Source organism: Crinia signifera, chromosome 19, assembly GCF_055691185.1.
Source record: "Crinia signifera chromosome 19, ASM5569118v1, whole genome shotgun sequence".
Lineage (NCBI taxonomy): Eukaryota > Metazoa > Chordata > Amphibia > Anura > Myobatrachidae > Crinia > Crinia signifera.
This window is the reverse complement of record NC_139226.1, coordinates 24,987,365-25,011,193: the sequence shown is the minus strand read 5'-3', so window position 1 is coordinate 25,011,193 and position 23,829 is coordinate 24,987,365. Positions and strand designations below refer to the sequence as shown.

Here is a 23,829-nt window from a genome sequence, read left to right as displayed (position 1 = left end):
AGTGGGAGTGATATAGGGCATTCTAGCTTATTTGCAGACTGAACATTGTGACAGGGTCAGTTACACTGGAATTTGGACTAGAAGAAGACAAGCAGAGACCAGGAATCTGGAATGTACAGGGGGAAACTCTGCTGAAGGGAAATAGATCACACAACTGCGGAAACTCCATTTACTGCCCCACCAGCCTGCCTCAGTAAGAGCGATGGTGACTGCGATGGCCCCGGGGGTCTGCCTCCTGACAGGTAACTGGCACATTGTAACACGGGGGTAACAAGGTCCTCAGAGAGGCCGTGCTATAATAGCTATGGTTTATGTGAGAGAGCCCCCATACATTATTACAGTCTGTGAGATGAAACTTTGGAAAGGTGGCATGTTATGTGTTATGTATACTTGAATCCCCCCCTGGACATACAGCAAGTGTTTCTCCCAGAGAGGTGACATTAAAAGTCGGCAAGGATGGTTTTATGTTACATGATATATTGTAGTTAGCAGTGGCTGCAGCGCCGACCCTATACTGGGAGGGGGGGGGATCATTAAGCACATATAAACATACGTGTTATAATGTATGTAATATATGTGCTGGATGGATACCCTGAGGATCGGGGGTTATGTACACAGCCCATGAGTTCAGGTGTCGACACTGACACAAAAAAAGCGAAAAACTCATGTCGACCGTTTTGTGTGTAAACATTCTCTGTGAACTTGTGCGCATTGATCTTTTGGAGTTGACCTTGACATAAATGTAATAATAGTGTATGTGAATGTGTGCTCCTAATGTCATTGTCTGTTGCAGCTCTTCTTGCCGTATGGACGGATCCGGCCATTGGTCGTGTGGCACCCCACTGTAGCCCTGCACCCACCAACCTACATGGAACTTAACATTGGTGGCATAGGCTACCTGTAGAACCCTTCTCCCTGTTGCAGGTACAGAAGGGGTTAAGTTAAATCCCAAGTGTGCACCCAGCTCCCTTGCACGTGAAGGGAGTCTGGTCTCACAGGGATTGGCTGGACACTGGCGCGAAGACTGAGGTCAGGGGGTGAGGAGGAGGTGATTTAAGTGGGTAGTGGGCGCACATGAGGGGCAGAAGAGAAGAAAGGAGATTGCCCCCGTAGAAGAACCAGCAGAGGTGTGACTGACCTGAGAGCAGAGCGGTGCGCAGCGGAAGTCTGTGAAGTGGACCAGCGCGCCGGGAGCCAGTGGACAGCGGTGACTGATAGCTGCGGAGAGACGCTGCCGGGAACTCTGAGTGACGCCGGGTCAAGCAAGAAGGAGTCTCCAGCAGCAGGCGTCCTAGCGGTGAGGAGAACGGGAGCCGCAGCAAGGAGAAGACACCTCCCAGACAAAGTGAGTGACAGCGGGCGGAGAGCGGAGCGCCGGGTCACGTCACTGAAGAGCGCCTGAGGTGAGGACCCTGCCTGCGCCCGGAGAGGACCCTGCCTGCGCCCGGAGAAGACCCTGCCTGCGCCCGGAGGAGAAGACCCTGCCTGCGCCCGGAGAAGACGCTGCCTGCGCCCGGAGGAGAAGAGAAGCTGCAGTGACCCCGCCGACCTGAGGGAGAAGAGAGAAGGCCCAGCAAGCCGGGAGCAGTATCGGTACTGGCAGGAGCCGGCAACGGAAGCTGATTGCACAGGTACTCCTTGCCACCCACCTAGCCTGCACCCTGGTAACCCAAGCCCCTTCCCTGAGACCCTGCCTCCTTGGCACATTATTTGAAAGCTCCATTCCATACTTTGCTGCCCTAGGAGAGAGAGCCGACCCGCAGCCCCTGGGGTAGCACGCCCTCATACCACGTGCACTGTCCAGCAGCCCTGTTGTGCCACTGTGGGCTTCCCCCTACCATATCCACCCACTGGAACGTTGCCTTGCCACAGTACTTTAAAAGAACACTTGCCCGTAGCGTTGATCCAATTGCGAGGGGTCTCTGCCCTGATATGTCCAACCCTAGCGACACGTTGCCGCAGTTCTAGCAGGGAGTCACCCAGGGAACGGGGACTCGCCTGTACCCCTCGGGGGACCGTTATTTTGCCATAGCCCTTTTCTGAATAGTGTGCACACTTAGATAGACCCGTTACTCACCCGGAAGTGTGAACGTCGTGGGACCTTTATTTGAGTATAGGGACACTGACTCACATCCAAGACTGTAATGTAAATGTATATGTAAGGTATATGGTGCCCTCTGGTGGACGTTCTTTATTGAAGCAGTTTAGCATCCTTTTGTAATATCTATCTTTATTACAGCTCTTTTATTGCTAGTTTATTTGTCGCATCATTCTAACTGTCATTATCATTGTTGTGATTTTATGTGTCATCTCTTAGCCTTACGGTACCGTAGGTAGAATTGCTCATGGCCAAGGCAGTCTGTCCTTTGATACGGACTGAGGTGGTCATTGGGTCCTAGTTTGTTTTGCAGGGGTATTTAGTTATTCATCCTTTTGTGCCGTTATTACTGTAAGTGAGATGTTATTATATTTCATTGAGCAAAGCGCAGCAACCGTGCATTATTTTTCCAGTTAATAAATATCAGTTGCTGCCAGCTGTGGTTGTTGTGTGCTTTTGTTTGGTGGGTTCTCTCCCGGGGTTCCATCCCCTGCCACAGGTGTGTCCTCGCCAGCGGAAAGGGCCGTGAAGACTACAGAGTGTACAGCCGTCGTCTGATCCAGGTACGCTCTCATCTAATCGTTTACAGGGGCAGCTATCACAACTTGGCGTCTACGAACAGGATTGTCAAAGACCCCTGTGAACGGCGAAGATGTTGCAGCCACAGAACGCAGCGGACGCAGGAGACCAACAGCAGGTTGACCAACAGCAGGGCGACCAACAACAGCTCGACCAGCAACAACCTAATCAGCAACAGCCGGCAGAACAAGTACAAGGCAGGAGAAGGCTGCCAGATACACCGATGGCTCCAGCGGCTCAAATCACCATGCCCTACTTCTTTGGGGCACCGTGGATGCCAACATATTCCGGAGACTCCCGCACGCCTGGAACCAGCTTCCTTCAGAGAGTTCAAGGAGGGGTTAATGAACACATTCCTGATGTACAGCCCCAGCGAAGAACAGAAGGCGGGAATGGTAATTGGACAGCTGAAAGGGGCGGCGCGACGAGAGGTCCGGTCATGGTCGGCGGAGGAAAGGAAGTCAGCTGACGGCATACTGAAGAAGCTGGCCGGCATCTTCAACGCACAATCCGCTGCAGAATTGAAACGGCGACTGTATGCTCGAAACAGCAGCCTCAAGAGACCCTGCGGGACTTCGCCATAGGACTGCAGGAAGCGATGCGGGCCATTCAAGCGAGAACCCCACAAGACGTTACTCCAGTGGATGAGACGCTGATCGACATTTTCATTGAAGGAGCCCGAGGAGAGGCAATTAGGTCACAGCTGAGAATGTGGAGGCGACAGAAACCCGACTGCACCTTCCCGGAGTTTAAAGAAACCACCTTGACCATCCTGGGGTTAAATCAGAATGTCGATGAAGAAGGTGGATCTGCGTCAGCGGGAATGGAGGATGATGAGGTGGAACAAGCCCAGTTCTTCCCAAGATTTGAACCCAGAAAGACCAAGCCCGCAGTAACACAACAAGCCCAGGCGACTTCGAATCAAATGGAAACCCTCACCACGGCAGTCACAGAAATGATGAGAGAGCTACGGGACATGCGAAAGGAACAGAATGAAACCCGTCAAGGAGGATGGCAACGTGACTCAGGCGGAAGGGGCAGGCGACAGTGGGACATCCCACGAAGGTCGGGCAGGCGCTCCACAGATCAGTTTGATGCCCAAGGAAGGCCCATCTGCCGCCGATGTAAACTCAGCGGGCATGTCGAACGAGAGTGTGACAAACAGCCTTTAAACGACTCAACCCCGAGGCCAGGGACCGACCCTCGGGAGGAACCTCGCCAGTAGGTCCCGCCAACCCAAGAGTGGTGGCCGCAGTTCGTTGGCAAGTGCCCCCACTTGAAGATCAAGGTGAACGGAGTGGAAATGGCAGCTCTCTTGGACACCGGGTCCCAGGTGACAACGATACAACTGGATGCGTTTCAACGCTATTGGAGAGAGGAAGAGATAGTGTCACCCCCGACCCCGTGGCTTAGTCTGCTGGCCAGTAACGGACAGCCAATTGAGTTCAGCGGCTATTGGGAAGCAGATCTCAACATTGGAGATGCCCGACTAGAACGTCAGGGCTGCTTGGTCACGTCCACCTGCAACGAACATCTACCCCCGGTCATCCTGGGAATGAACGTCCTGAAAAATGCCCAGACGAGCTGGTGGAAGCTCTCCGGATCGAGATGCGGGCTGCCGCCCCGAAGGAGCGAAGAGCCATGCAGCAGACAGTGCGCCTGATCGAAGGCACAAGCGCTTCACCAACTCACAAGGGGAAGTGGGCAAGGCGAGGATCACCGACCGACAACCCATCCTTCTGCGCCCCAATGCCGAACATGTGATCTGGTGCAAGGCCAGGATTGGCCCAGGTGGGCGAGACTATGATGCCGTCATTGAACCATGTGACCTCGAGGGACAGCAGCCTTTTGCCGTGGCCAGGGACGTTAGCCAGAGTAGAGCGTGGGAGAGTCCCCGTCCGCGTGCTGAACCCGCACAGCTATCCGGTGCGGCTGTTCCGACACTGCACAGTGGCGAACGTGGTCCTGGTTGATTTCCAGGATATCCTTGGAGAGTCTTTGCCAAAAGCCCAACCAGAAGCCGTGGTGGGTCAGTCGAGCCTGATCACAACTGAAACCGCGTGGTGGAAGGAGATACAGGTTGGCGACTCCAATACCCCAACAGAACAGCGTGAGGGCGTCCTTCAGGTCGTCTGCCGGAATGCCAGCGCGTTCAGCCAACACCCAGCCGACTTCGGACGTGCAGAAGGGGTGCAGCACCATATTCCTACCGGATCCAGCCCACCCATTAAGGAAAGACACCGGCCGCTTCCACCGGCCATGTACCAGCCAGTGAGGACCATGCTCGGGGAAATGCAGGAGGCCGGTGTGATCAAGGAGAGTCACAGCCCATGGGCCGCCCCGCTGGTCATAGTCAAGAAGAAGGACGGCAGCCTTCGCTTCTGTGTCGACTACAGGAAGCTAAACGCAGTCACCCACAAGGACGCGTACCCTCTGCCCAGGATCGAAGAGTCGCTGACGGCCCTGAAGACTGCCGTCTACTTCTCCACCTTGGATCTGACCAGCGGGTACTGGCAAATCCCGATGGCCCCCGAAGACCGGGAAAAGACAGCATTCACCACCCCCATGGGCCTCTTTGAATTTGACCGGATGCCCTTTGGGCTTTGTAACGCCCCTGCTACATTTCAAAGGGTCATGGAGCACTGTTTGGGCCACAGGAATTTTGAGATGGTCCTCCTGTATCTGGATGACGTCATCATCTTTTCAAAGACGTATGAGGACCATCTGAAGAATCTTGAAGAAGTCTTTGTGCAGCTGACGCGATGTGGCCTAAAGTTGAAACCGTCCAAGTGTCACCTCCTGAAGCCTCAAGTGCAGTACCTTGGACACATAGTCAGTGCTGAAGGAGTGAAGCCGGACCCCGAGAAGATCTGCGCGGTTCAAGACTGGCCAGCTCCCAGGACTGTCAAGGACGTGCGGAGCTTCTTGGGATTCGTTGGCTATTACCGACGCTTCATCGAACACTTCGCTAAGGTGGCCGCGCCCCTCCATGAACTACTCCGTGGCAAGTCGGGTCAAGAAAAAAGGAGCACGTCCGTGGTCTCCTGGACAAGTGAACACCAGGCGTCCTTTGCCCAGCTTAAGCAGGCCCTGCTTGAAGCGCCCCTCCTGGCCTATCCTGACTACGAGAAGCCCTTCCGGGTCTACACTGATGCCAGCCACCGAGGCCTGGGAGCTGTGCTCTCGCAAGTCCAGGACGGTAGGGAGAGGGTTATTGCCTACGCCAGCAGGGGCCTCAGGAAGACGGAGCGGAACAGCGAGAACTACTCCACCTTCAAGCTCGAACTGCTCGCTCTCATCTGGGCGGTGACGGAGAAGTTTAAGAATTATCTGGTTGCCACTCCCTTCGAGATAGTTACCGACAACAACCCCCTGGCCCACCTGTCGACAGCCCGACTGGGGGCACTGGAGCAGCGATGGATGGCTCGTCTAGCCAACTTTCGCTACACCGTGGTCTACCGAAGTGGCAAATCCAACGGCAACGCAGATGCCCTATCCCGCCTGCCCACTGAAGATGTTGAGGAAGAGGAGCAAGACCGGTCCGAAGATGTTGAGACCCCGGTGTTCAGGCGACCCAAGGAGTGCAGAGCGGTTGTCACCTCCGATCCCGTAGTGGCCGCTATGGACGCCTCTCCTGAGTCAGACCCCAGTGACCAGTTGGGATTCGATTGGGAGCAGATACAGGAAGGGAGTTCGGTGATCAAAGGCCTGAAAGATCTTCTCCATCAACAGAAGCGACTCACCAAGGTGCAGAGGGTCGAGGCCGACCCCGAACTGGTCAAACTGCTGAGACATCGTGACCGCCTGAGCCTCCAACAAGGACTCGTTGTGCGCACCAGCCTTGACCCTGGGACCCACCAGCCTGTCTATCAAATTGTGGTGCCAAGAGAACGAGCCAACTTTCTACTCACAGCCTACCACAACCAGTCGGGCCACTTCGGCACCCAGAAGACAGAAGCCACGTTGAGGAAGCGGTACTTCTGGATTGGGATGCGTCCAGACATTGAGAGATGGTGCCGAGATTGCGTGAGGTGCAGCCTGAAACGCCCGGTCGAGTCTTCTCAGAAAGATCCTCTACATCCGATCCCCAGCAGCCGACCGTGTGAACTTGTAGTGCTGGATCACGTCAAGCTAGAGCCCAGTCCCAGCGGCTTCCAGTATGCCCTCACCATCATGGACCACTACAGCCGCTTCCTGGTGGTGGTCCCAGCCCGTGACCTGACTGCAAAAACTACTGCCGAGCTCTTCATCAAGCATTTTGTCCATCACTATGGCTTCCCCAACAGAGTTCTAACAGACCAGGGCCCGGCATTTGAGTCGCAACTCTTTCACGAACTATGCCAAATGTATGGATGTCGCAAACTTAGAACTACGGCCTACCATCCGCAGGGGAATGGCCTGTGCGAACGGGCCAATCAGACGGTGATCGGGATGTTGCGAAGCCTCTCCTCTGAGAATCGGGCCCAATGGCCCCGCCTTCTTCCAGACATGGCCTATCTGTATAACAACACAGAACATTGCTCAACGGGGTTCACACCCTTCTACTTGATGTTCGGGAGGCAGGGTAAACTCCCCAAAGATCTAGAGCTGACTCCAGAACTCGGCGAAGCCAGTACCCCAAACACCGAGTGGGTGCAAGAACATCAACACCGCATTGAGACCGCCCGCCAGATCGTGGGAAAGCGCCTGGAGGTTGTGCATGCCCGCCAAGAGAGAGACTACAACTCCGATGCAAGACCAGTCCCGTTGCAAGTGGGTGACAGAGTGTGGAGGAAGAAAAGTCGTCGAACTAGCAAGCTTGATGCGATGTGGGAGGATACGCCGTACACCCTTGTGACCATCCCATCAGGCGATTCATATTCGTATCAAATCCAAGCGAAAGACGGCCGAATCGCCACTGTACCTCGTGACCAGCTGAAATTATGTACCTCCGCAGAACAGGAGCCCACACTACAGGAAGCAGAAAGCTCTGTGGCAGAGGGATGGGATTCCTGGGGGGGTGTACCACTTAACGACCCTTTTAAGTTGATGATGTTCTTGGGAAATGCTGTTCCCAATCTCAGGGTCAGGAGCGCCGCTCCAGGGTTGTTGGAAGATGAACCCATTATTGAAGAGCCAAATCCAGTGCCAAACGTTGCTCATGTTGAGGCTGTACCAAATGTAATCGGTGTCAGGAGGTCAGAGCGCCGCACCAGAGGCGTTCTGCCCTCGCGCTACCGAGAATAATTTGACTTTGTTCATGACACGTATGTATTTGTTTATGTTTTTTTGTACCGTTAATTCTCCACAATGGACGATGGAAGGACTTGGTCCTGGATTCAAAGCCCTAGCCTGTTGCGTGCGGACACGCATTGTTCTAGCAAGGGGATGTGTGGCACCCCACTGTAGCCCTGCACCCACCAACCTACATGGAACTTAACATTGGTGGCATAGGCTACCTGTAGAACCCTTCTCCCTGTTGCAGGTACAGAAGGGGTTAAGTTAAATCCCAAGTGTGCACCCAGCTCCCTTGCACGTGAAGGGAGTCTGGTCTCACAGGGATTGGCTGGACACTGGCGCGAAGACTGAGGTCAGGGGGTGAGGAGGAGGTGATTTAAGTGGGTAGTGGGCGCACATGAGGGGCAGAAGAGAAGAAAGGAGATTGCCCCCGTAGAAGAACCAGCAGAGGTGTGACTGACCTGAGAGCAGAGCGGTGCGCAGCGGAAGTCTGTGAAGTGGACCAGCGCGCCGGGAGCCAGTGGACAGCGGTGACTGATAGCTGCGGAGAGACGCTGCCGGGAACTCTGAGTGACGCCGGGTCAAGCAAGAAGGAGTCTCCAGCAGCAGGCGTCCTAGCGGTGAGGAGAACGGGAGCCGCAGCAAGGAGAAGACACCTCCCAGACAAAGTGAGTGACAGCGGGCGGAGAGCGGAGCGCCGGGTCACGTCACTGAAGAGCGCCTGAGGTGAGGACCCTGCCTGCGCCCGGAGAGGACCCTGCCTGCGCCCGGAGAAGACCCTGCCTGCGCCCGGAGGAGAAGACCCTGCCTGCGCCCGGAGAAGACGCTGCCTGCGCCCGGAGGAGAAGAGAAGCTGCAGTGACCCCGCCGACCTGAGGGAGAAGAGAGAAGGCCCAGCAAGCCGGGAGCAGTATCGGTACTGGCAGGAGCCGGCAACGGAAGCTGATTGCACAGGTACTCCTTGCCACCCACCTAGCCTGCACCCTGGTAACCCAAGCCCCTTCCCTGAGACCCTGCCTCCTTGGCACATTATTTGAAAGCTCCATTCCATACTTTGCTGCCCTAGGAGAGAGAGCCGACCCGCAGCCCCTGGGGTAGCACGCCCTCATACCACGTGCACTGTCCAGCAGCCCTGTTGTGCCACTGTGGGCTTCCCCCTACCATATCCACCCACTGGAACGTTGCCTTGCCACAGTACTTTAAAAGAACACTTGCCCGTAGCGTTGATCCAATTGCGAGGGGTCTCTGCCCTGATATGTCCAACCCTAGCGACACGTTGCCGCAGTTCTAGCAGGGAGTCACCCAGGGAACGGGGACTCGCCTGTACCCCTCGGGGGACCGTTATTTTGCCATAGCCCTTTTCTGAATAGTGTGCACACTTAGATAGACCCGTTACTCACCCGGAAGTGTGAACGTCGTGGGACCTTTATTTGAGTATAGGGACACTGACTCACATCCAAGACTGTAATGTAAATGTATATGTAAGGTATATGGTGCCCTCTGGTGGACGTTCTTTATTGAAGCAGTTTAGCATCCTTTTGTAATATCTATCTTTATTACAGCTCTTTTATTGCTAGTTTATTTGTCGCATCATTCTAACTGTCATTATCATTGTTGTGATTTTATGTGTCATCTCTTAGCCTTACGGTACCGTAGGTAGAATTGCTCATGGCCAAGGCAGTCTGTCCTTTGATACGGACTGAGGTGGTCATTGGGTCCTAGTTTGTTTTGCAGGGGTATTTAGTTATTCATCCTTTTGTGCCGTTATTACTGTAAGTGAGATGTTATTATATTTCATTGAGCAAAGCGCAGCAACCGTGCATTATTTTTCCAGTTAATAAATATCAGTTGCTGCCAGCTGTGGTTGTTGTGTGCTTTTGTTTGGTGGGTTCTCTCCCGGGGTTCCATCCCCTGCCACAGGTGTGTCCTCGCCAGCGGAAAGGGCCGTGAAGACTACAGAGTGTACAGCCGTCGTCTGATCCAGGTACGCTCTCATCTAATCGTTTACAGGGGCAGCTATCACAGTCGCATTGAGCTGAGCCCACCTGCACCGCTGGTAAATGGTTCTGTCATGTTTAATGTAATTGGCGTCACTGGGAGGATCCGATACTCGGAGTGGTACAGAGGAAGTGCTACAAATGCAGCCAATCAGATTTTGAGGTTGCAAGGTTTTTCCCTAATACCTGGGAGAAGTTACCTTTTGGAAGCTGTTGGGTATCCGAATGGCTCCCTCCTGATTGTAAATCTCAAGAAAGAGTTTGAGGGTCCTTACACAGTGGAGATCCAGGCGGACAGTCTGATACGCCACACGGTGCAGCTGACTATACTCGGTAAGTACATAATACCTTGCTAGATTTTACATTTTATTTATTTAATAATAGAGACAGGGCCGTTTCTAGACCATTTAGCTCCCAGTGCAAAGAAATAAAAATGCGCCCCCCCCCCCCCCCCCCCAATAAAAAACTATACGGAAGAAATAGGGGGAGTGGTTTATTTTTTAAAGGGGTGTGGCTTAATATAAGGGCGTGGTCTAGCAGGAAAACAATTACCTTACATCTCACTTCTGCAACCTGCATGTCCCAACATTGGTTACCGCAGGAATTGTCATTGTCCTCCCGCACTTAAGTTGGCCAGCTGAAGGCCACACAGTAACATAAAAATATAAAGGCCCACACAGTGACCTAGTATGCCTCACAGATCAAGGCCAAACAATGACAGGCTACTTAAATCATTATACACTATTTATCAGTGATGCCAATTACACATTACGCCGCACACTGTGATGGCAATTACACATTACGCCGCACACTGTGATGACAATTACACATTATGTTGCACACCGTGATGACAATTACACATTATGTCGCACACCATAATGCCCATTAGATCCCACACTGTGATGCCCATTACACACCACACTGTGATGGCAATTACACAATACTCCCCACACCGTAATGCCTATTACACATTATGCCCCAGGTGCTGCTGCCGTACAACTGATGCCATTTACTAATATGCCCCCACAGTGCCAGATATGCCCCCACAGTGCCATACATATATGCCCCCACAGTGCCACACATATGCCTCCACAGTGCCACACATATGCCCCCACAGTGCCACAAACAGCACAACTCACTGTCTCTGGCCCTGGGTCTCCCCCTCCAGTCCCCTGCCATATGCCCCATACAGTGCCACATATATGCCCCCACAGTGACACATATGTGCCCCCACAGTGACACATATATGCCCCCACAATGCCAAATACGCCCCCACAGTGCCACAGATATGCTTTCATAGTGCCACACATATGCCCCTACAGTGCCAGATATGCCCCCATAGTGCCACAGATATGCCCCCACAGTGCTTCAGATATACCCCCACAATGCCAAATATGCCCCCACAGTGCCACACATATGCCCCCACAGTGCCAGATATGCCCCCACAGTGCCACAGATATGCCCCTACACTGCCATACATATGCCCCTACAGTGCCATACATATGCCCCTACAGTGCCATACATATGCCCCTACAGTGCCACAGATATGCCCCTACAGTGCCATACAACTTACTATGGCCCTGGGTCTCCCCCTCCAGTCCCCAGCTGCTGCCTGGTGTTGGTGTCGGTTGAGGTGCTGCTGCTGATGCTGCTTCTTCTTCTTTCCATTTCCATGGGAGGGGAGCGCATTGCGCGTCTCTCCTTCCCCTTGTCCCTGAGCCGCCAGCCATTCATGCCTCGCGGGCTGGCTCCTGATTGGCTGCCGGCCCGCGAGCGCTCTCTGATTGGCTGACAGCCAGGCCCCAGTGAGCGAGGGGAAGGAGAGACGGAAGATGCGCTCCGCTCCCCTCCCCTCCCCTGGGAAATCACTCAGCCTGATGTCGAGGCGGCCGGGGAGAGGGGGAGGAATTGAGGCGTCGGCGGCAGCAGCGTTGGGGGGAGCTGCCGGGCGCCCTAGCTGTTAACAGAGGCGGACAAGCCATGCGGCGCCCCGGGCTGCTGCACGGCTTGTCCGCCTCTAGAAACGGCCCTGAATAGAGATGAGTGGGTCCGGATCTCCGGGATCCGACAGATCCGAATTTCGCGATCCGAGTCTGGATCCGAGCCGGCTCGGGAGTTCCCGCCTAAATTCCGGACCGAAAACGAGGCAAAACGTCATCATCGCGCTGTCGGATTCTCGCGGGATCTGGATTCTATATAAGACGCACGCGCGCCCCGCCATCTTTACTCCAGCATAGGAGAGGGAAGAGGGTGGTTGTGCTCTGTGCTGTGCTATAATAATAATAATATATTATTTTGCTGCTGCTCACTCGATTAGGGTCTGCAGGAGCTGCTGTACACAAGTCCAGTGTACAGGGGCTGCAGTGGCCAGTGTACAAGGGGCTGTACAGGGGCTGTGTTCAGTGTGACAGGGCTTGTGTCCAGTATGACAGGGCCCATACCTCCCAACTTTTGACCTGAAGAAATAGGGACACTCGCGCGGCGAAGCCACGCGAGCGCCCGAAAAGGGGGCGGGGCGTATGCAAATGAGGGCTCGGCTTATGCTAATTAGCCGCGGCCTCATTTTCATACAAGAATAGATGCTGTGCGCATGCGCACAGCGTCTATTCTACTAGATTGGGGGGTCTCCCAACTGCCACCCCCGCAGCGGGACAATGCCTGCCGCGGGTGGGACAGCGGGACAGGACCCGAAAATCGGGACTGTCCCTCTAAAATCGTGACAGTTGGGAGGTATGCAGGGCCTGTGTCCAGTGTGACAGGGGCTGTGTACAGGGGTTGTGTCCAGTGTACAGGGGCTGTGTCCAGTGTACAGGGCCTGTGTACAGGGGCTGTGTCCAGTGTACAGGGGTTGTGTCCAGTGTACAGGGGCTGTGTCCAGTGTACAGGGCCTGTGTACAGGGGCTGTGTCCAGTGTACAGGGGTTGTGTCCAGTGTACAGGAGCTGTGTCCAGTGTCCAGGGGCAGTGTCCAGTGTACAGGGGCTGTGTACAGGGCCTGTGTCCAGTGTGACAGGGCCTGTGTCCAGTGTGACAGGGCCTGTGTCCAGTGTGACAGGGGCTGTGTCTAGTGTACAGGGGCTGTGTACAGGAGTTGTGTCCAGTGTACAGGGGCTGTGTCCAGTGTCCAGGGGCAGTGTCCTGGGGCGGTGTCCAGTGTGACGGCTGTGTCCAGTGTACAGGAGCTGTGTCCAGAGGCTGTGTCTATTGTCCAGGGGCTGTGTCCAGTGTGACGGCTGTGTCCAGTGTAAAGGAGCTGTGTCCAGAGGCTGTGTCCATTGTCCAGGGGCTGTGTCCAGGGTGACGGGCTGTGTCCAGTGTCCAGGGGCAGTGTCCAGTGTCCAAGGGGCTGTGTCCAGTGTGAGCGCAGCGAGCCCGCGAGGGGCGGCGGTACGCGTCCTCCGACCTTTTCATGCCCTACTATCCACTAGGGCGTGGAGTGAGAATAGAATAGTGTGGCGAGCGCAGCGAGCCACCGAGCCCGAAGCGTGGCGAGCGCAGCGAGCCCCGCGAGGGGACGCGGATACCTTCACAGGTAAACGCGTCCCTTCGCGGGCTTCCCAGGTGTCCGCGTCGCCATGGACACCTGGGAAGCCCGCGAGGGGACGCGTATAACTGTGAAGGTATCCGCGTCCCCTCGCGGGGCTCGCTGCGCTCGCCACGCTTCGGGCTCGGTGGCTAGCTGCGCTCGCCACACTATTCTATTCTCACTCCACGCCCTAGTGGATAGTAGGGCATGAAAAGGTCGGAGGACGCGTACCGCCGCCCCTCGCGGGCTCGCTGCGCTCGCCACGCTTCGGGTTCACGTTGATGGCGGGGTGGCGTCAACCGTGCTCGCCACGCTACGGGGTGGCGTGGATAGTGGGGGGCATCCTATCTTTCACATGTATTTAGGCGCTTTCACCATTAAAAAGATAGGATAAGATAAAAAAAATTGGATCCCATCTCATTGTATGCCATACGATTTTTTTATCTTATCCTATCTTTTTAATGTATTCTCTGACTTAGCCCATTAAAAAGATAGGATAAGATAATAAATTGGATCTCATCTGATTGGATGCCATTAAGGGCATACGATGCGATGCGATCCGATTTCTATCTTTTTAATGTATTCTCTGACTTAGCCCATTAAAAAGATAGGATAAGATAATAAATTGGATCTCATCTGATTGGATGCCATTAAGGGCATACGATGCGATCCGATTTCACTACGGTGCCGTACGTAGAAAATCTGGGCGACCTGCTAGGAAACAAGTACCGCATCAGTTTATTTTTCTTTCAACTGATATCACCACCAGGTCGGAAACCTTCTTGCAGTGAGACGCATTAATTCAATCGGTTTGTTTCACAGGGACGGGTCTTGCCTTTGATCTACGAGACAATTAATTGTAAGAATTTTCTCACCATTGCATAGTCTCCAGGCTGGACCTTATAACAACATCCCTTCATAAGCTTGTTTGCTTTTCTGGTAAAGTATTTAGATGATGTGAGAAGAGTGACAAGTCTGCTGCTGGATGTTGAATAGGGATTGATGGTCTCCCAAAAAAATGTATATATCAATTAAAATAATGATCTTATAAGGGGACAGGTTCAGTGGCTGCTGAGGAGTAGTGTGAATGTCATACAAAACCGAAGACAAAACTTCAAGTCAACTCATGGTATTTTCCACACCCACCCTAAATTATGTGTTCTCAATATGCATTTGTTAACATGTTCAATTTTGACTAAAACCTTTTAGTGAATGGTGAGTGCAACCAACCTTCAATAACCATACATTGATTTATTCCTTAGAATACCTTTCCTGTCAAATACCTCTATAATTTTTTTTTTTTAATACCATATACCTTATGGGATAACATATCTGAACACAAATTTCTCAATAAATTTCTTTGCTGTAAAGGATGCTGTACATGGGACAGCTGGGATGTTCCTTATAATCAAGATAACATATCAGATACCATTTAAATATAATGACAATTTTAAATGCATGTAAATTCCCCAAAAAAATAATTTTAACCTTAGGAATGGACCAGTGGTAGGAGAAATGTTTGATGGTTCTATAGGAATAATTTTCCTGAGTTCATTCTCTTGCAGATGAGTTTGGGACTCCTTTTCTGCATAAGATGAAATCAAAATACATGCCCTCTCTCTCCTTACATGGGTCATCCCATAGGCAGCTTCCGCATATGCCAGGAGGAGGGGTTTTGAGAGCTACTGGTCTGCCCCGACCATCTTTACATAGGCCATTAGCCTTTTAACTGCATCCATTCATCATCCATTGGCACATTCCTTTTAAATACACAACTCTTGATGTTTTATAAGATTCTGCTGGTCAATTGTAAAAACATTAAATTGTATAGTGGTGTGATTCACAACAGTGGCCATCTTATTTTTGTTACCAAGTGCAACAAGATCACTTTATAACATGTGAGCTTGACACTTAACAACTACTGCCTTTGCAGGGAGTTGCACAGCCTCAATGAGCTCCTTTACTTGCTGTGATATTAGCGTATTATATCATAGCAAAATCACGATGGAAAATGAGGATCTCTAAATCCAATACTACCGCATATCCCGTATATGGCCATCCTGAGTCTCCTTGTTGGTGACGACTACAATCTTTGTAGATGGTAGTGGCGTGTCAGAGATATCAGGTCTAATTGGAGAAATTTTGCTTTAAATATTCCTCACAATCATGTTCTAAATCCTGCCTCTCATCCATCCTCTGGGACTCCCGGGTCCCACCAGGTAGCAGAGTAGCAGGATTTAGCGTACCACACCTGACAATAGTCAGGTCATGTGGCGCTGGGAGAAAAGTTCCCAACGAGAGAACCATGCACTGGAAATGTGTCTTCAGTAGAAAAGATGTAGCATTAGAGGCACATAGTGTGCGGTGTTCTGTAATTTCTACACAAAGGCTGCAGCAGCCGCCACAGTCCTTAAACATGTTGGTAAAGCAGATGCCACTCGGTCAAATGTGCAACTGTAGTACCTGATGGGTCTATGTGAACCCCCATGTATATGTGTTCAAACTCCCAAGGCCGCTGCTTGTTGTTCATTACAGTAAAGACAGGTATATGATAAATCTAATATATCCAGTGCTGTGGTTTCTGTCAGTGCGTGTATCAGAGCCTCAAATGAAGCAATTATGTCAGTATATTGTACTTTGTCAGCTCTGTGTCAGTTAGATTTAGTAGTAGTAATAGAAAAGGTGTCAGTAAGAGAATCCTGTAAAGAATTTAAACACATCATTAGATCATAAACATATTGAATCAGCATTGTGGTAGCAATCATGCAACTCATTGTGGGACATAGTGGGGCTGTCCATAAAACTTTGGCTTAATTAAGTCCACGTATATTGGACTGTGTTGTAAATAAATGTAGTAAGTCCTGACTATCTGCTTTAAGAACTATGCAGATCATAAATCAATGATTAGATGACTGTAATAATCACATTGGGCAGATAACCTGCAATAACAGAGTGTTGCAAATACTATGGGTATTAAATAGTATGCGTTGTTGTAAAATCTGGAAAAAAAAACTATTTCTTGTGGTCCATAGATGTTTAGAAACTTGTGACATGATTAGTAATGAAAAACTCATCAAAATACTCTAACCCCGTGAGGGTCCTCATATCGGTTAGTGCCTTCTGACAGCAGTCTCTCATGGATTCCTGTTAATAATACACAATTTCTTCCAAACCACTCTGAGGAAAAAAATAATCATTAAATCATTACAAATATTTGAGATAATATCATGATTAGTTGTGCAGCAATTGTGACCTCCATTCCTTATTCGTGGGCTCATATGCATGACCAATGGATCTAGTAAAGTGGCAACATGCAATCAGATAAATCAGTAAGCATAAAAATGCAACTCAATATGCATCTTATAATAATCACTGTAAAATCTGTATTTTTCAATAAGGGCTTTGATAAGGATTCTGCAGAGGTACCTACAGACTCAATATTTTTTCTAAATAATTTCTAGTGGCTCAGTAATAATAATAATAATAATAATAATAATAATAATAATAATAATAATATTTTTTTTTAAAACACTTGCTTTTTCTGTGCAAAATGAAATGCATCAATTTGTAAATTAATCTTTTCTCTGGAATAGTCACACCTCTATTGGCTGGGATTTTTATTTAAATAAAGCAAGCAAAAGCAATAGCATTATTAAGCTCAGACATCATATTAGCATTTGTCATTTGGAAAAAAAAATGGCAGTTTTTAAACAGATGTTGACAAAACAACATTATCACTTGAGGGAAGCAATGGGGAGGGGGCTGGAGGTTATCCTTGGATATGGCTGATCACTGTCCCATACAAACATTGCAATAACTTTAATCTATTCATTGTGCTTTTTCAAAAGGGTAAACAATATCTTCAATTCTAAAATCTTTCATGTCCTTGTTATGGAAAACAGTTCTGTGACACTCCTTGGATATTTCACATTATTTAGGAATAAAACTTTACTCTCTTATCAATCTCATTAACCATTTCCTGCCTTTAATCTCCTACAGAGTTATTTCTGATGTTACTCTCACCTCATCACTGAAAAAAACTTATTCCCTTCTGCTTTTTCAAAAATAAGCAAAAAATTTCAAAATTATTCTTTTTTTTCCCCATTTTTTCTTTTTCTCCCTAAGGCTCTAAAAGACATATCACCTCTCCTCACTTCTCACTGAACAGAATTAACCCCTCAGTGGGACAGTACAATCTTTCCAAACATATGTGGGTTAGTGGGATATACTATCTCAATTCTTGAAGCTTTCACCACCTGTCACCAGACCATTGCGCGTTCACTCATCAAATAATCATTATCTCACAGGTGCATCATCATCGCCAATTCCAACTAACTATGACCAGCATAGTATTTTCTATACCTTCTCACTTGCTCACACTAGTCACATACTCAGAGTACTTTCTGTGATCCCATACAAATGCTTAAAACAGTGTTACCTCTTTCAAAGACAAAAATGTAAATAAAATAAATGAAAAATGTCCGCAAAAAACCTAACCATGCGTTATGTGTCATTCACTGTTACCACACCTACGCCTTCCACATCCTGTCATTCCTTGTTACCAGTCTTGTGGGTCTCTACTGTCATTCTTTGTTACCAGTAGTCACGTGTCCCACCCCCACCCTTTTTTCTCTTTCCATATATACTACCTTGCACGTAGGTGGCAGATACCCCCTGTGAATCTCGCTACCGGTCAGCACCTCACAGGAAAAAATCAACTCATCAAACCAGAAAAAAAATTATATGCAATATGTCATTCTTTGTTACCATATCTGCACATTGTCTAAGTGATCATTACACGATTAGATCACTATCTCCCCTGGTTATCTAGCTAACTGTGGCCACAGTATTAACCCCTTAAGATACTCTATCAATTTAGTACCCTCCCCCTTTCAAAACAAACAAAATTAAATTAACACAAATCAAAAACAAAACAAAAATTGGCTTAAAGAAAACCCCACAGCCTTGAGTCAGTTATCACTGATTACCTTCCATTCATAAGAATAAAAATAAACCTAGGATTTATCTGCGCATTACTCAAGGTATATCTGATTCAATATATGTATCCAGATTAAGCAAATAGGCAACAGAAATTGCCAACAGAAAACATGGTCTAATATATCAATATGAACCTTTGAGAATAGATGTTATATTGGACTTATATCTCATCGATATATATATCACTTTTCTTATTCAAAATGTATTACTCATTAACTGAAAAAAACATTGAATTCACATGATCATTTCCCGTTTCTTCACCTAACATGGACAACTCCTTATCTCGCATTACATCAACTGAATCCATCACTTTAGAGTTTCCAACTCACAGCTGCTTTGTTTAATAAACCAAAACAAATTAAATCAAAAACCCATAGCAGAAAAACATCAGTCCTACATTACGGACTTCATCTCCGCAAGACAGGAGACCAAAAAAACTTTACAATGAGATAAACTCAATCTTTCTTTGTTATAAACAATATTCCAATTAACTTTATTTATTCTGGTGGTAAAAATGAACTGTTACTTGGCTTACAATATTAGCGTCTACTCCTTTAAACTCTGTATTTTAACTGACCTCTGTCTATGGATATAAAGAAACTATCTCAAATTGTTATTGTAATCCGACTGCTTGCTAGCTCTAACAATGCAACGTATACTTAATTATTTATTAACATTTTCTTATATAAACCATATACAGTAGAAAATCCGAGGGTTTCCAAACAATACAGATTATGGATAAATCATGCATTCCATTTCTTCCACATGTTGCTGGCCAGACAACCAGGAAGAAATGTAAATACACAACCTCCTATCTCTAATCACCAAATTATAAGCACTGGAAAACCTACAACAAATATATGCAACTTCTTTAAAAATTTATAGATTGGACAAACAAAGAACTCTATTATCAAAACAACCGCTACAGATTAGTTACTTCAGCAATATCCTCAGCAGACAATATACACCAAACAATCCAACCGCGGTCAAAAAATAAAAACAAACAAAAAAAATACTGTCATTTAAAGAATATTTTTTTTAAAAAAAGTAGAAAATTTTCTAAAAATAATAAGAATATTTTTTTTTTTAAAAAGTAGAAAATTTATTGCCAGCATAACCTTTATACCAATATGCTTGCTATAGTCTGCATGCTTTGCAAATAAACTAAAGAAATACTCTTCCTGACCCAAGCAATGTTGTTTACAACTTCTTGCCAAGTTTCTCGCTGCTCTCCTTATCTATTCTCTGACACAGAGAAGAAATGGGCGATGCGGGGGGGTTTAGCAAGCTGACAGTCTGCAAAATGCAGCGTTGTCTTTCCATGCCTTAAATTACGATCTATTTGTTTTATAATTAAAGATCAAAGTTGCTTCAAGTAATATTGGATTAGCACATTTTAACAGATGTTGAGAAAGATAAGGGTACAATAAATGCACCGACTTTACAATTTTTTTCTACACATTTTTTTTTTTTTTTTTTTTTTTTTTTTTTTAAATAGCTAATTTTTTTTTTTTTTCAAACTTTGATTTTCTCAACTGATAAAATGTGAAAACCAACATCATTGAATCTCGCTGGGGCCTCCAACTGATAAACCAGATATTTATCTGATAAGCTTAGATATGATAAATAACCCAAACCAAATTTATTTACTTTATTACCTTTAAATATAACGGCAACGCTGAAATGATTGCACACCCACACAACCTTTTTATAAAATGTATGGCAATGCTTTACTTAAAGAATAGCTTCATTACAGGTATTTGCAAATGCAGACTAACACAAGAAACATAAAATTGATTAGCTAATACTTAAACAGTAATTCTAAAGCAAATCAAAATGGACACCTTTCAAGGACAGTGATCAGCCATGATTAAACCTCCTTCATAGTTACCTCCAGCCCCCCCCCCGTGCTTGCGTGTTCTTCCTCAACTGCCTTTCTCCCTCCTTCTATCACTCTGATATTTAAACCTTTATCACATTAATTAATTAATTACTCATAAGCATTGAGTCTTATTGGAAAGCTCTGCTTTCAATCATGATGTCATAATTAACCCAACACCCAACTTCAGTGGCCTTGTGGGTCTACGCATGTGTGGCCTTGTTCCCATCTTATTCAGTTTGTGGAGACTAGCTTCCTGTCCTTGCTACATTATACTGTCAACATCACATTCTTAAGCTTCTAAAACCAAAAACAATTCTTTATAAGAAATCACTTTTACAGCACTGTTCTGAATGATCAGCCATTTTAATAATATTATTATGCAAGTCATGCCTAACAAAATGGCTGCTGCTTCTAACATATTATAACTGTTTAGCGCAAAGGGAAGGCCTCATACGCAGTGAATAGTACAGTGTGCAACAAGCTAAAGTCATCTGCAGCAATAATAGCGGCAGTCAGGAAAACAGAATATAATAAAAGCATAGATTTATTGATTAGTTGATTTTCTGTATTATCAACTCACATCAGTCCCTGCCCCAGTGGAGCTTACAATCTATATTCCCTACCACATGTACAGGTACACACAGATATTCTAGGGTTAATTTTGTTGTGAGCCAACTCGGCTAGCAGTATATTTTTGGATTTTGTGTTAGATCAGGGGTTCCCAATCTTTTTTGAATCACGGCACCCTAGAGTATCAGAATTTTTTCACGGCACCCCTAAGCCAAAAATAAAATAATTAGACTGGGTTTATATGCAATTCTTAAGGTCAGTTGTGTGGTAAAGGACAGGATTTGCTTCTGTTTGTACACATTTTATGATTGGCAGCCACCAGCACTGGTTTTGCTCATAAATAATGAACCATTAATAATTTGAGTTGGTCCTGGACCACCAACCCAGGGCACCCCTGCATGTTTCCCGAGGCACCCCAGGGAGCCACGGCACACAGTTTGGGAACCACTGTGTTAGATATTAAAACTATACATGTTTAATATAGAGGTGAGCGGGTCCGGATCTTTGAGATCCGAACCCACCCTAACATCGCGATCCGAGTCCGGATCCGAGCTGACTCAGGAGTTCCCGCCCGAAAACGACTGAAAACGAGGCAAAACGTCATCATCGTGCTATCGGATTCTCGCGGGATCTGGATTTTATATAAGATGCACGCACGCGCGCCCCGCCATCTTCACTCCATTATAGGAGAGAGAAGAGGGTAATTGGGATCTGTGCTCTGTGCTCTGTGCTTTTCTTTACTAATAATTCTGTCTTTTTATAATATATGTCCAAATTTTTTTTTTCTCTCTTAAAACTCAATTTTTTTTATAACTTTATGTTTTTCTTTGTATACCAAATTTGTCATTTAATAAATTGATATTTTTATATAAATTGTTTTATATTGCCCATATATATATTTAGATTTAGTGGTTTTACAATAATTAGTCGCCGATATCTTTATACATTGCCTTTATATCAGCGGCGTAACTATAGCACCGCAGCCACCGCGGGGGGGGGGCGCTGTGCATGTGGGGGCGCCGGGGGCTGCGGTGCTATAGTTAAACCCCCCCCAATCCCCCGCAGACTTACCTATCTCGCTGGTCCCGGCGGCTCCGTTCTTCTGCTGAGGACCACCACAAAATGGCCGCCCCCATATAGCACACAGTTCTATGAAACTGTCTGTATGGGGGCGGCCATTTTCTGGTGGTCCTCAGCAGAAGAACGGAGCCGCCGGGACCAGCGAGATAGGTAAGGCTGTGGGGGATTGAGGGGGGGTTTGCATGGGCGGCGGGGTAGGGGTGCTTGGCGGGGGGGGCGCCCCCACCCTAACGGCGGGGGGGGAGCCCAAAACGTAGCTACGCCACTGCTATATATATATATATATATATATATATATATATATATACCAGGGAGGAGAGTCTTGTTTGTCTGACACATGCGTCCAAATGTAATATCCTCCAAGTTCAGCGGCCAAACTGCGATGTTTTTTAAAGGGGCAATCATTTACAAGGCATGGTTTTGCCTTGTAAGTGATTGCCCCTTTAAAAAAAACCTCAGCGTTCGTCCAGCATCCCGCAATGCCGCCGAAGAAAGGGGCTATTATATTTTGGCTGATAATGTAGTTACAGTTATGTTTTTAATTCCAGACACGTCAAATCAACAACATCATCAGGGTCATCCGGAACTTCCAGATGTTGAGAACTCCGTGGAAGCAGCACCGCTTGGGGATAAGCAAACACTCCGGATGGTCCAGTACATGAAACAGAGCTTAATATACCAAAATAAGATAGCAACTATTATGGAGCGAATAGAGAATAACTTGGTCAAAATGGCTGATGCGCTAAATAACCTATCTGGCTTAGTAAAAGAGCAAAATTCACAGCAACACAGCACAAAATAGTCCCATCCAACACACCTGCGACAAGTACACAGAGGCAGGATGTGCGCACCAAGGGTGGGAGGACAGTTTACCAGGTACATAAAAAAATTATGAAGATTCATTTTCGGACACTGCGCTGGTGAATAAATGGTGTCATCACGGCAGAAGAAATAGTTTTAATTAAGACATTTGTACTTAAATACACATTAAGGGGAATATGTTCTAAACCTTGTGATAAAGTGAGAGAGAGAGAAAAAAATCAGCCAATCAGTTCCTTACTGCCATGATACAGGCTGTGTCTGATTGGTTGGTACTTTATCACTCTCCTAAGCTTAGTACTGTACATCTGCCCCTAATTACACATGAAACTCTATGATCTCTACTCCCAATAAAGGTAAAATAATTAGAAGACTCGCCTCTCTCCCCTTCTGGCCGATATATAATACATCTAAATGTTCCGCACTCTCCCAGGTGAATAAGATTGTTGAATGCTCCGATGCCCTCCATGGGTTAGTAAACCGATATACTGTAACAATTACTGGTGGCCCTGGAAGACTTTGAAATGCTTCAGTTCTGTTTTCTTTGTGCAATAAAAGTTATGAACTGGTGTCTGGTCCCCTTCTTACAGTAATTACTGGTTAACTTGCTATCCTCATTGTCATGAGTAGATATAAAAGGACTGGGGCTTATATACCACACACCAAACCATGTAATTACATGATTGTGTCAAGCCGGTGGCAGACGACAACAAAGATCCCTATCACAAACACAAATTTGGTAGTCAAAACCTTCCGCTCCGCAACTTTTTGGGGAGGAGTCATAAACGTGGAACCTCAAATAAGTGAGTTACATTATTTAAACCGCTCACCATAACACTGGGTGAAAAGAACTTATTTTTTATCATTCAGTATAACTAGATGCATATTCCTATATAGCCACAAGGTGGTAGCAGAGATTTATTTCTATTTTTTGAGACATAAAGGGGGAAATTTACAAACATGAGGGTTCTATTTCACATGGGATTTATTATTTATTTATTTATTAACAGATTCTTATATAGCGCACACGGGATCAGTATGAAATCCCGGTGGTCGGAATCCCG

General features: G+C 47.6%; 1 protein-coding gene across 1 annotated transcript; it reads left to right on the top strand.

Moving 5' to 3' along the window:
- On the top strand, positions 1-23,334 carry LOC146042245 (uncharacterized). Its single transcript, XM_083162168.1, has 4 exons — positions 1-242; positions 794-830; positions 9,923-10,224; positions 22,495-23,334. The coding sequence occupies exons 1-4, from the start codon at positions 203-205 to the stop codon at positions 22,746-22,748; spliced, it is 633 nt and encodes a 210-aa protein (XP_083018294.1). The 5' UTR covers positions 1-202; the 3' UTR covers positions 22,749-23,334.
- The last annotated feature ends 495 nt before the right edge of the window (positions 23,335-23,829 follow it).

Coding starts and splice junctions, on each gene's coding strand:
- LOC146042245 (XM_083162168.1), top strand. CDS start 203: ATGGTGACTGCGATGGCCCCGGGGGTCTGCCTCCTGACAG. Junction 831..9,922: donor ACGGATCCGGCCATTGGTCG/TGTGGCACCCCA, acceptor CTATCACAGTCG/CATTGAGCTGAGCCCACCTG. Junction 10,225..22,494: donor GGTGCAGCTGACTATACTCG/GTAAGTACATAA, acceptor TTTTAATTCCAG/ACACGTCAAATCAACAACAT.